This window comes from Aquarana catesbeiana, linkage group LG12 (genome assembly GCF_042186555.1).
Source record: "Aquarana catesbeiana isolate 2022-GZ linkage group LG12, ASM4218655v1, whole genome shotgun sequence".
Lineage (NCBI taxonomy): Eukaryota > Metazoa > Chordata > Amphibia > Anura > Ranidae > Aquarana > Aquarana catesbeiana.
The window spans coordinates 144,732,652-144,746,845 of record NC_133335.1 but is presented as its reverse complement, the minus strand read 5'-3'; the positions used below and the strand labels follow the sequence as shown (position 1 = coordinate 144,746,845).

General features: G+C 40.2%; 1 protein-coding gene across 3 annotated transcripts in view; it reads left to right on the top strand.

Annotated features, from left to right (window-relative positions):
* BRCA1 (BRCA1 DNA repair associated) overlaps positions 1-14,194 on the top strand; it is a 589,423-nt gene that overhangs the window by 100,862 nt on the left and 474,367 nt on the right. For all 3 annotated transcript variants that reach the window (XM_073608372.1, XM_073608370.1, XM_073608373.1), the window contains 3 exons: positions 6,774-6,827; positions 6,921-7,001; positions 9,421-9,509. In XM_073608372.1, coding sequence (XP_073464473.1) covers positions 6,774-6,827; positions 6,921-7,001; positions 9,421-9,509 — 224 coding nt within the window. The remainder of the gene's footprint in view (positions 1-6,773; positions 6,828-6,920; positions 7,002-9,420; positions 9,510-14,194) is intronic.

Sequence of the window (14,194 nt, the reverse complement as noted above, 5' to 3'; positions counted from 1 at the left end):
GGGGCGCTATAGGCTCTATAGGCTTCTGCTCCTCTCTCCCGGTCTTTGACAGAAAGGAACATCGACTCTGATGGTAGATTTCTTCTCCTCAAGTGCCTTTAAATTTGGCAGACTGTTTATTCTGGTCAATATTTATGCTCCAAACCACTGTCCAATACCAATGCTAGTGACCCTCCTGTGGCATCTGGAAAGCCTTAGAGAGAGTAGGACTGTTCTTGGTGGTGACTTGAATCTGATCTTAGAACCCTCCCTTGACTCCAACTCGAATACCCCCCTGTGTCTCTGTATACCAACTCAACAGACTAAAGCACACATCTATACACTACAATTGGTAGGTTTTTGACTAATTCTACACCCTACAACTATGGACTACACTTGTCATTCGCAGACCCATTCTACATACAGCAGAATCGACTACATTCTCATCTCTCACTGTATGGTCATTTGGCAACCCCGAGCCACCATTGGGGTACAGATCTGGTCAGACCATATTGCGCTCTTCTTTTTTTTTTTTTTCTATCCAACGCCCTCACTCTTCTAAATCTTTTGCATCATGGAGGCCTAATCAGTTTTTGCTCAAAGACGAGCCCACTAGAGCGACCATTATCTATACCATATGGCAACAAACATAGGCAAGCCCCTTGCTCGTTTGATTAGGACTAAAATAGTGTGGACCTATATCCAGAAATGTACTTCTAAATTAGGGCATGGTACATTTCTCCAAATCCATAGCTTCTGCATTTCATGCATACTATTTAGATCTCCAAGAATATTAACAGTCCCCTTGAACAAGCGAGGTAAAGTGCAATTGTCTGCCTACATTTCTTGTACAGCCCTACCACGAATCTATCAAACTATAGCTCAATCCTTGGTAGACCTTCTTTACTGAAGAGATCTTTCAAACAAGTCCTTGCCTTTGGGCAAAAGTCTGGGCCCCGATGGCTTCACCAATGCCTTTTATTAAAGGAGAAATATAGCGAAAGCTTTTTTGGCTGTACTTCTATGGTTCACAGGAGTGCAGTTCTGTGCTCTTGTGACCAGTTTTTAGCTGACAGTGGGCTAAAGCCCTCTGTCAGCTGAGGTTACAGACCCGGTCCAAGCTCTGAAAAGATCCTGACCATATGGTCGGGATCTGCACAGAAAGCTGGACCGGCAGCTGGCTCAGCCTCTCAGTGAGTCGCTGGGTAGCTGCCATACTTCATGTGTGGGACTCGACAATCAAGAAATGTAATATCTGCTCATATATTGGCCCGCTTACACCAATTCTTGGGAACCCAGAACTCTATCCAGGAATGCATTGCACACACTTCCTGTGCTGGTAGAACTCACTCCCATCCCCAGCTCTTCAGGCAGTGGGGACCTTAGGGATAAAACTCCTCTGGGAAATCCTAACTCCAGAAACTCCATCTCAAGGACGATGGTTTCACCATCTACAACTATGCTATTTCTTATTAACTGTGCGAGACTCCGGCAATTATGTAGAGGTCTAAAGCCATTTGAGGCTATATGTTTACAATATACAAACTGCCCACATGCTATATCTCAGCGTTATAACCTTCTTCTTTCAGAGGCCCTCCCACACTGTTCATTTTTGTCCAGGACTTGGAGAGAAAGAGGGGCTGTACCATCCCAGACACAGACTCGATCGGTCTCCTGTAGTCATGTGTTTTTTGTTTTTTTGCATTCAATCTAAATGTAAAAGGCATTAGGCATGTTTACACAAATGAAAACAGTTTTTGTTTTTATTAGTGGACATTCCTTATTTAAAAATAAAAAAATCTTTATAGTCTCTTAGCTGCCCCATGTGACACTTCTGCACATAACATGGGGCGATTTAAGGACTGATTGACAGAGAAGCTCCACTGTATATCATTGCTGTGTAACTGAATACGTTTGAGAAGGATTGAGACGTTTGAGAAGAGTCCAAATTCATTTATTAGTCTGTAATAAAAAAACCCAAAGCAAAACAAAAAAGAAAAAAAAACAGCTAACATGTTTCATCGGTCAGAAAAAACTCCCCCTTCGTTAGGAAAAGCAAAACACAATATAATGTACATTTGATTGTTATAAGCACAAGACTAGCAATCATACAGAATCATGGGTAGCATATACACATATACACATACATGTAGAGAAATAAAAAAAGAAAGGAACAGTAGTATTAGGTTTTGCTTGCACTTTTCCACTTTTAATCTAAAATAAGGGACTATCCGATTAAAAGATGAGACATCAAGTTGTTAAGCTTTTCAAAGAAAGCAATAGTGTAACTGCTATTATCACAATATACAAAATTCCCCAATGTATGCACAGGCAAATTTGCAGCCCTCAATTGCTTCTCTGTAATCAGCCTGAAAATGCTGCAAATCTCTCCAATTATAATAAAATGGGGCAACATTGAATCAAATTGTTTACTTTCACCTCTAAGTGCATTGCTCTCAGTAGTCCCACAGCTTGAAATTACTCCTGCATGTGCTGCTGGAGTCAGCTGTGGGTAGGAAGGAAGGTGGAGGGAGGAGAGCACTCTGCATACTCCGGAGTCTCAGCTGTGGATCTCTGGTGCACGATTTCCGTTACTTAGGTTTACATTGATTGACATTAGCTTAATAACATACCTGAGTGTGACCAGGAGCCATTTGTCAGGTGACACATTCATCCTAATATGGGTGTGTATATGGAACAGTCTGGTTTGCAGCCCTTAAAGAAGGTAATCAAATTTGCCAATAGACATCCATGTAAAATTAAAAAAAATTGTGTGGATATTTTTGCAGCTCACCAAACCTGCTTGCAAAGTAGCCTGAATAAAATCTGGTACTTGTCTCTTTCAGTTGTCTCTGTCGTCTTACTCTCCGCAACAAAATCAGCAGGATTGCTTCATCAAAATTGTTCATAATGGAATCATGCTAATTTCAGTGGAAAAAGACAGCTAGCTCTCTGCTCTCAGTGCTCTCTGCGGCACTTTTGGCCTTCAGATGGGCTTTTCCAGACTCCCAGTGTGCATAAGGCCTAGTTATTTTAATGGAAAATCTTTAAATGTGAAAATACAATGCCTTGAAAAAGTATTCATACCCCTTGAAATTTTCCACATTTTGTCATGTTACAACCAAAAACTTAAATGTATTTTTTGGGGATTTTATGTGATAGACCAACACAAAGTGGCACATAATTGTGAAGTGGAAGGAAAATTATAAATGGTTTTCAAAATAGTTTAACCACTTCAGCCCCAGAAGATTTTACCCTCTTCCTGACCAGAGCGCTTTTTACAGTTTGGCACTGCGTCGCTTTAACTGACAATTGCGCGGTCATGCAATGCTGTACCCAAACAAGAATGGGTCCTTTTTTTCCCCCACAAATAGAGCTTTCTTTTGGTGGTATTTGATCACCTCTGCGGTTTTTATTTTTTTGCGCTATAAACAAAAAAAAAAGAGTGACAATTTTGAAGAAAAATATTTTTTGCTATAATACATATCCCCAAAATTAAAAAAAAAAAAATCTTCAGTTTAGGCCAATATATCCCAAGCTTTGAACCTCTCACAGAGCACTGTTCAATCCATCATCCGAAAATGGAAAGAGTATGGCATAACTGCAAACCTACCAAGATATGGCCGTCTTCCTAAACTGACAGGCCCGGCAAGGAGAGCATTAATCAGAGAAGCAGCCAAGAGGCCCATGGTAACTCTGCTGGAGCTGCAGTGATCCACAGCTCAGGTGAGAGAATCTGTCCACACGACAACTATTAGTTGTGCACTCCACAAATCTGGCCTTTATGGAAGAATGGCAAGAAGAAAGACCTTGTTGAAAGAAGGCCATAAGAAGTCCTGTTTGCAGTTTCTGAGAAGCCATGTCGGGGACACAGCAAACATGTTGAAGAAGGTGCTCTGGTCAGATGAGACTAAAATTAAACTTTTTAGCCTAAAAGCAAAACGCTATGTGTGGCAGAAAATGAACACTGCACATCACCCTGAACATACCATCCCCACCATGAAACATGGTGGTGGCAGCATCATGTTGTGGGGATGCTTTTCTTCAGCAGGGAGAGGGAAGGTGGTCAGAGTTGATGGAAAGATGGACAGAGCCAAATACAGGGCAATCTTAGCAGAAAACCTGTTAGTCTGCAAATGACTTGAAACTGGGGCAGTGGTTCACCTTCCAGCAGGACAACAACCCTAAACATACAGCCAGAGCTACAATGGAATGCTTTAGATCAAAGCATATTCTTGTATTAGAATGGCCCAGTCAAAGTCCAGACCTAAATTCAATTGAGAATCTCTGGCAAGACTTGAAAATTGCTGTTCAGACGCTCTCCATCCAATCTGACAGAGCTAGAGCTATTTTGCAAAGTAGAATGGGCAAACCTTTCACTCTCTAGATGTGCAGCACTGGTAGAGGCATACCCAAAAAGACTTGCAGCTGTAATTGCAGTGAAAGGTGGTTCTACAAAGTATTGACTGGGGGGGGGGGGGGCTCAATACAAATGCATGCCACACTTTTCAAATTTTTATTTATTTGTAAAACATTTTGAAAACCATTTTTATCATTTTTATTTCACTTCACAATTATGTGCCACTTTGTGATGGTCTATCACATAAATACCCAATAAAATAAATTTACGTGTTTGGTTGTAACAATGACAAAATGTGGAAAATTTCAAGGGGTATGAATACTTATCAAGGCAATGTATGTCTGCATCTCACAGCTTGCTTCCATGGTCTGACCTTGAATGTTCGGTTTGCTTTCACAAGTTAAAGTGATACTAAACACACACTGTTTAATTTACATTGTCCTATCTATTTCTTGGCGCTGTAATTATTTTATAAAAAAAAATCTTTCTTTTTTGCTTTTCCCCATATTAGTCATGGTTTTTAATGTTTAATTATTTAAAATACATTTCCACTTCTATTTTAATAAATTTTTAAAGGCAATTTTATGCCAAGATCTATGGGTATATTTTCTAATATACTTAAGGCTCTTATGATCCCTACTGCATCCCTTAGTGCTTTTACATTGTGAATTGTATTGGGGATTTTTATTATTCTTGCGATGAAAATTTCAATAAAGATATATTAATAAAAAAAAAAAAAAAAAAAAAATCAAAGTACCTTTTTTTCTGTTCGATATACAGCAGTCACATGACCAAGCTGTTTCCCAGCCTGTCTGCAGGGAAGCATAAGCAGGAGGAGCTTCTAGTCCTCTGCTGCTGGTCACATGTTCAAAATAAAAATATACAGCCTTTGGAATCCAGAGTAAAAATAAATACTTAATATCCATAAACATTTAAATTGTCATACAAATATATATTTGAAATAAAATCTTTATTACTTTTTGGCAATAACATGGTGTGGGTGGATTTCTGCCAGTCACAGACTGGGTCACACCCCTCTTGCCTGTGTCTTAGAATAAGAGCAGGGTGAACCCTCCATCAATTAAGTTGTAATATTCTGCCCCCATTGTGTTTAGCTGGTTAGTGGGCATGAAGTAGGCGGGAGGGAGTGGGCTGTCATTTACCACTGTGTATACGTATGTGGTAGTCACATAGGCTGCTCAGATGTGCTCAACATAGTAACTCACTGAAAACTGAGCATGTGCAGAACTGCCACCACAGATTCAAAATCCCTAGCTGAATTGGGGACATGGACAGAAGGTGGAGATAGAGAACAGCAGGAACAACAGGTTATTTGCAGAATACAGAAAAGGAAGCAGCATTTAATACACCATTAATTGATAGTTTTTTTTTATGATGTGGGTTTAGTGACATTTTAACCACTTCAGCCCCGGAAGAATTTACCCTCTTCCTGACCAGAGCTCTTTTTGCGATTCAGCACTGCGTCGCTGTAACTGACAATTGCGCGGTTGTGCTACGTGGCTCCCAAACAAAATTGACATCCTTTTTTTTTTTACCCCCACAAATAGAGCTTTCTTTTGGTGGTATTTGATCGCCTCTGCCTTTTTTATTTTTTGCGCTATAAACAAAAAAATAGCGACAATTTTGAAAAAAAAGCATTATTTTTTACTTTTTGCTATAATATCCCCAAAAAATATTAAATTTTTTTTTTTTTTCTCAGTTTAGGCCGATATGTGTTCTACATATTTTTGGTAAAAAAAAAATTGCAATAAGCGTTTATTGATTGGTTTACGCAAAAGTTATAGTGTTTACAAAATATGGGATAGTTTTATGGCATTTTTATTATTTACTTTTTTTTACTAGTAATGGCGGCGATCAGCAATTTTTATCATGACTGCAACATTATGGCGGACACGTCGGACATTTTTTACACATTTTTGGGACCATTGTCATTTATACAGTGATCAGTGCTATACAAATGCACTGATTCCTGTGTAAATGACACTGGCAGTGAAGGGGTTAACCACTAGGGGGCAGTGTAAGGCTTAAATATGTTCTGGGGAGTGTTTCTAACTGTGGGCGGGGGGGGGGCATGGCTATGTGTGACACAGCTCCCGATTACAGGGAGCAGAGATCAGTGACACTGTCACTAGGCAGAATGGGGAGATGCTTGTTTACATTAGCATCTCCCCGTTCATACTCTCCGTGAGGCGACCCGACTCACAGAGCTCCCGGTCGCCGCGCGTGTAATGGCACGGCGGCAAATTTAAAGGGACGTACGGTACTCCCATTTACCCAGCCGTGCCATTCTGCCGACGTACATTAGCGTGCGCCGGTCAGGAACTGGTTAAAGTTATTTCCTCCTTAGCAGTCACTGACATTCCCAAGTCCAGCTTCAATGGAGAGATGATGTTTTATCTTTTATTTCTAACAGCTTGGACCTAATGAAGGAGCCCGTTGCTACAAGATGTGATCATATATTTTGCAGGTAATCTTTTGCAGAGCTCATTGGTTCTATCTATTTAGAAAACCATTGTCCCCATTAATACAAACTCTTTTTAACACTGAATTCTTTGTACAGGTTTTGCATGTTGCAACTTCTTGGCAGAAAAAAGAAAGGCCGAGCCCAGTGCCCCATGTGCAAGAAAGAAGTTACTAAAAGGTATTTTGACCTCAAACTATGATTTTCTTCTTTATTAGATTGAATGATTATATATATATATATATATATATATATATATATATATATATATTAGATATTAAAGTCGTTTTAAAGGCAGAAGGTTTTCTATCTTGCATTCTATGCATTAAGATAAAAAACCTTCTGTGTGCAGCAGCCCCCCTAATACTTACCTGAGGTCCAGCTAGATCCAGTGATGTTGCACGAGAGACTCTGCTGTCTGGGACTCCCCTTCTCATTGGCTGAGACAGCAGCGTGGCCCCATTGTCAATCAAAGTCAGTCAGCCAATTGGGAGAGAAAGGGGGCCAGGCTATGGCACCATGTCTGAATGGACACAGGGAGCTGTGGCTCCGCTCAGGTGCCCCCATTGTAGCAAGGTGCTTGCTGTGGGGGCACTCAACAGGAGGGAGTGGCAAGGAGAACCAAAGAGGAACCCGGGAAGAGGAGGACCTGGGCTATGTGCAACAGCACTGCACAGAGGAGGTAAGTATAACATGTTTTTTATTTTTTACTAAAAAAAACAATACTTTAGTATCACTTTAAGTCCTGATGAATTACTTCATGATATCCCTTTGCTGAAAATCAGATTCACTAGAGGCCAATCTGCTGACAGCCTAAAGATTTACTGGGGCGAAAAAACGCACCCCGCCATCAATATTGTTATGGGAAACTCATGTCAGTAAAGTACTACCACTCTATAAGCAAACCTACCAAAATAGCTGCAGAAAAATGGCAGCCTCTGTCAAGAAGACACGAGCAATGCTGGAGCACACACTAATTTTGGTAGCATAATTATTAATGGGGAATGTGTGTTTACATTAATTAATTTATCAAGTTGTTATAAGTTCTGCTTTCAAGTTCTATTTTCCAAGGCCTGTGGATGGAAACAAGTGTGCCTCTGTAGTATCAGCCTAGGTGGGTGATCTCTGCCTAGTTTTAACTATTACCATATGGCTAACCTAAGCCCTGTATCAACCTGCAATTTGTAGATTAAAGTTTGCCTGCCTCCTTTGACAGCTAGCTGTCAGACCTGGTTGTCAATAACCGCTCCTGTCTGTACTAGCAATCTGGAACCAGTAAGAGGGGTTCCCAGTCATGTGATCACTTTGTCATTTATGACATAGTGATCACATACAGGCTGAAGGTTCAGTCCTAAAAAAAATTAACCTTCAGTCTGCCTATACCATTGCCTTTAAAATAACTATGTGCCTCTATTTTAAAACAAATTAGTAGAAAAATGCAATTAAAATATTAAAAATATATTCTTTATATAATATATTATTTTATATATTATAATATTTCTATTTTACGTCAGTTTTGGTAATTTGTAATCCTATGGTAAAAAAAAATAAGCTTAGGAATTTAAAACAATGTATGTGTGTCAAAGCTGTGCATTGGGGTGTTTTTTAATATGAATGGCTCGGCAGTGTGCTAACCCCTTGTTTAAGTGATTTGAAGAGATAGTAGCCGGCCAATTTTGGCAATTGCATCCTTCATATTTCTATTAATGTAAGTTTCAGTAAAGAAAATAGTAGTAAATTTTGTTTTTTCGGTGTCCTCAGTTAGATTTCACCTTCCTTTTTTTTCCACTGGGAAACAATTTTTTCTGGTCATTTTTTCTTAAGTATTTTATTAATGGCTCCCATGAATGGGATTTATTCAGTGAGGCAAGGCACAGAACTATGATAGGACATTTAGCAGTTCATTAAATGCAGGAATCCAAAATAATTAGAAATTAATTTATGGATAAACTGTCTGTAACAAATGATGCCCATTTGATTTCTCTGGAGTTTGTGTTATCCATAAATATGCTTTAAAATGGATTAAAATGTGAAATCATACATTCATTTCCACCTTTTATTTAAATTATTTCTTGTCTTCTAATAATCTGAATGATCTTGACGTTTGTAAACTTTATTCTGTGAAGATCCCCCACACGTTTTACTGCCTTGAATTTAGTGACACATAGTCACTATAGTCTGCCTTCTGAACTACAGAGGTGCTGAGAGGAGGATTCTCAGTAGGCGGAGTCAGTACAGGAATCACTGTTTGCAGGCAGCTAGTTACTTTGGGATATGTAGTCAGTAGAAATCGAAAGTACAAAGCAGAGGTGAAGCTGCAAAATATGCAGGGAATCCAGGAAGTTGTGAAAAGAGATGGCCAGCAGACAGGCAGAACTTGCAACATAAAAGGATATTTTTCAAGTACACTTACTGTATATTGGATTGTCAAGCCTATTGTTTGCATTGCTATTACAGTGCTGTTTTAAGATTAAAGTGCATGCCGTGTGCATAGATATTCTTTAACACAAACACTCACCCTTTGTTCTGTTTTTTAGCTTGTTTTAGATTGTTCTGGCTTTAACTCATCTGCTAAACCTTGTTCACATTATTTTTGTAGAAGTCTCCAGGAAAGCCCCAGGTTCAAACTGCTTATTGATGGCTTGATGAAGATTATCAATGCTTTTGAGCTAGATTCTGGATACAAATGTATGTATTGGCTTTGTTCGTGTAACATGTTATGACTACTTAGTTTTCTGTGACCATAACAAGCTGAGAAATTGTGCTGAAAACAATTACTGGTGCATGTTGAACCTTTGCAATGAGATCATGGCTTCACCACAAAGAGCAAGGGTCCCACTCTGCAGCATGCTGGCAGGGAACAGGCTCTACTCAGACCAAGTAGATTGCTCCTATCCATAAAAACACTGAATAATTTAAATGCTCTGGACTGAGTATGTCCGAGTGTAAGTGGAAGCGGGTGATCCGAGCGTAAGTGGAAGCTGGTACCTATCAAAACTAGGTACCCGCTCCCCCCGTCAACAAAAATGTGCAGGGGATGAGAACTTGTATCAGAACTTTCCCTTTTGTGTGGAGTTCCGCTTTAAGCTGCACTCTGTTAGATCTACGAGTGCTGCTTAGGCTTTTTTGGCATCAGGCAATGGTTTCCCAGATGTGCAAAGCTTCTACTTTGCTTTCTTTTCACATGTGTTCTAACTATTACTAGCTGCACGTTTTAACCACTTCCTGCCCGCCGCAGCGGGGATCCGTTATCCTGACTGGGCGTCATATGACGTCCAGCAGGATTAGCCGATTGCATGTGCCCTTGATGGCGATTAGTAGTGTGGTGTGTCACTGTGACACACCGCATTTCCGATCTTGTAAAGAGCCTGTGACGTTGGCTGACGTTGGCTCTTTACCATGTGATCATCTGTGTCCAATCACAGCTAATCACATGGTAACCGGGAAGTGCCGTTTATCAGCTTTTCCTCTATTCGCACTGACAAGGTGTGAGTAAAGGAGAGCCGATCAGTGGCTCTCCTGACGGGGGGTCTACATTGATAATCGGTGCATCGATTGTCAGTGCTGGCCCTTCAGGGATGCCCACAAGTGCCAACCAGGGATGCCTATGAGTGCTGCATGTCAGTGCAGCATCGTCAGTTCCTGTCAGTGCAGGAGAAAAAATACTTATTTACAAAATTTCAGAACAGTCTTTTTTATTTGTTTAGCAAAAAATAAAAAACCCAGCAGTGATTAAATACCACCAAAAGAATGCTCTATTTGTGGGGAAAAAGTAAAAATTAAATTTGGGTACAGCATTGCATGACTGCGCAATTGTCATTTAAAGTGTGAGAGGGCTGAAAGCTGAAAATTTTGGCTTGGGCAGGAAGGGCGTGAAAGTGCCCAGTATTGAAGTGGTTAAACCTCATCTTATGCTAACTTCAAATGTAAAGTTATTCAGGTGTCTCTTTGAGCTGTAGACGGTGCCAAGTTTATTCTGATATGTATAGTTGGCTCTGTTTGCGCTTTTTTTGCTGTGTTACGCGCCCCTCAGTTGGACTGCTTTTTGGACCTCCCAGCCGTCCATGAATCCAGTGTTTTTTTTATTTATCTAACAAAAAATCCTGCACTTATCCCACCTTCAAATAAATATGCAAACATTTCTAAGGCCCCTTTCACACTGGGGCGGTTTGCAGGCGTTATTGCTCTAAAAATAGCGCCTGCAAACCGCCCCTATACAGCCTCCGCTGTTTGTTCAGTGTGAAAGCCCGAGGGCTTTCACACTGAAGCGGTGCGCTGGCAGGAGAAGAAAAAATCTCCTGCAAGCCGCATCTTTGGAGCGGTGTATTCACCGCTCCTAAACCGCTCCTGCCCATTGAAATCAATGGGACAGCGCGGCTATACCGCGGTAATACCGCGGCTATAGCCGCGCTATAGGAGGGGTTTTAACCCTTTTTCGGCCGCCAGCGGGGGGGGTTAAAACTGCACCGCTAGCGGCCGAATACCGCGGTAAAACAGCGCTAAAAATAGCGTTTTTTTACCGCCGATGCCCCCTACCGCCCCAGTGTGAAAGGGGCCTAAATGAAAACAAAAGCAATCCAAGAAGTCAAAATATGAGTGCCGCAACCCAGTCCAAATACAAGACTCAGAAAACATTATTTAAAAGTGACTTGGTGCGCTTCTCTAAGTGATCAACAAATACTGGACCTTTTTTATAATCACCAATACATCTAACAGTATTTTCATAATATTGTAAAAGTAAAAACCTATATAAAGTGCATTGTCAATCAATTATCCATATGAAATATGAAAGTCCTTCATGGCAATTCACGTACATAGATCCACTAATTACAGTCCAATTGGATATGGAGTATCCCAGTAATTAGTGTACAAAATCAGCAAACACAACGTGAAAGGGTGCTCATAGGAAGGCTGTCTCCACATAAACTCATGCCTCTTACCAGAAATTATGTATGTGAATCGCCATGAAGGACTTCCATATGGATAATTGATTGACAATGCACATTCTATATATGTTTTTACTTTTACAATTTTATGAAAACACTGTTAGATGTATTTGTGATTGAGGTATTTGTTGATCACTTAGAGAAGAGCACCATGTCACTTTTAAATATATATATATATATTTTTTTTTACTTACAAGCCATTCTCATTGCACTGTTTAATTGGGCAACTGTGTGGCAAATTAGGTTTAATGTTGATAAATGTAAAGTTATGCACTTGGGTTTAAGAATTTGCATGCATCATACATACTAAGGGGAGTTCTGGTAGATCATAAGCTAAATGTGTTACTAAACCCAGTAATATGAAACTAGTTCTCTTCCCCCACCCCCCTGCCCAAAGTGCCCACAGCTTATAAATCTTCTTTTTACATTAAAATACTGCCACTATATAACTTTTTTTGATGGTCTGTATACCACGGTTACATGATAAACTGCACAGTTTCTCCATTGCTGAGTGTTCAGGAAAGAGGAGATTTCCACTGCAGCCTGTATACATGCCCACATGTGTGATGTCAATATCATGTGACCTGGCTGTCTCTGAAAACAAGTAACTGTTCTCTCCAGCGTAAAAGACACAACTGAGCATGTGCAGGTTGGCTACTTTGCCTGTGTTAGCTGGCCTTCCCCAGATAGACAATGCAGGAGGGAAGGATCCATGCATACAGGATAAAACTGCCTTTTTTTACACAAGGCAGAAGATTAACCCCCTAAGTTCCACAGTGAGTGTAACAAGCATGCTATGCTGCATATACAGACTGATTTTACTGTTGTGGGTTTAGTAACCCTTTAATAATCTTATGCATTGCCAAGCTGCGGTTTCCGAAACAAGCAAAGTCCTTTCTTGTATTAAGAGAGGTATGGACTCCAGAGCAAGAGATATCATTTTGCCCCTGTACAAATCATTAGTAAGACCTCATGAATATGCAGTTCAGTTTTGGGCACCAGTTCACAAAAAAGGATATTGGGGGAACTGGAGAACGTGCAGAGAAGGGCAACCAAACCGATGGGAGGCATGGGTGGATATAATCAACATGTATAAATCTATGTGGCCCATATAGTGAACTTGGTGTAGAGTTTTTCACTTTAAGGTCATCAGAGAGGACAAGGGGACACTCTTTACATCTGGAGGAAAAGAGATTTAACCTCCAAATACGGAAATGTTTCTTCACTGTGAAAGTGTGGAATAGACTCTCTCCAGAGGTGGTTCTGGTCAGCTCAGTTAAAAAAAAAAAAAAAAAAAAAAAAAAAAAAAAACCTGGGTGCTTTGCTAAATGTACATAATATAAATGTACATAATATAATTGGGTACACACATTTATAGGTAAAAAAAAAAAAAACCTGGGTGCTTTGCTAAATGTACATAATATAATTGGGTACAAACATTTATAGGTGAAGTTGATCTAGAGAATATCTGCCTCTCGGGGGATCAGGAAAGAATAAACTTTTTTTTCAACCAGATTATCTATGTAATCATGTACTCAAGGGAAGCCGATCCACCACTCTGTGTTTATTGTCTTATGCCCTTCACTGCTTGTTACAAAACTGTTACATTCATACCTTGATACAGAGAATGCGTTATGGTAAAACAAATTCTGTCTTTACAACCACTTTAATTCAGGCTTGTAACAGATTTTTCCAGTGACCAAATCCTCCTGCTTTTTCTTTAATGTTTACTTATTATTTAACTATACTTATAGTCTGCTATGATAGAAAGTTGCAGCAATTTATGAAAAACTACAGTGGGGGACAGAAAGTATTCAGACCCCCTTAAATTTTTCACTCTTTGTTATATTACAGCCATTTGCTAAAATCATTTAAGTTCATTTTTTTCCTCATTAATGTACACACAGCACCCCATATTGACAGAAAAACACAGAATTGTTGACATTACCTGATCCATGACCTGGATTTGGGGATCCTCTGCCATTCCTCCTTGCTGATCCTCTCCAGTTCTGTCAGGTTGGATGGTAAATGTTGGTGGACAGCCATTTTTAGGTCTCTCCAGAGATGCTCAATTGGGTTTAAGTCAGGGCTCTGGCTGGGCCATTCAAGAACAGTCACGGAGTTGTTGTGAAGCCACTCTTTCGTTATTTTAGCTGTGTGCTTAGGGTCATTGTCTTGTTGGAAGGCAAACCTTCGGGCCCAGTCTGAGGCCCTGAGCACTCTGGAGAAGGTTTTCGTCCAGGATATACCTGTACTTGGCCGCATTCATCTTTCTCTCGTTTGCAACCAGTCGTCCTGTCCCTGCAGCTGAAAAACACCCCCACAGCATGATGCTACCACCACCATGCTTTACTGTTGGGACTGTATTGGACAGGTGTTGAGCAGTGCCTGGTTTTCTCCACACATACCGCTTAGAATTAAGGCCAA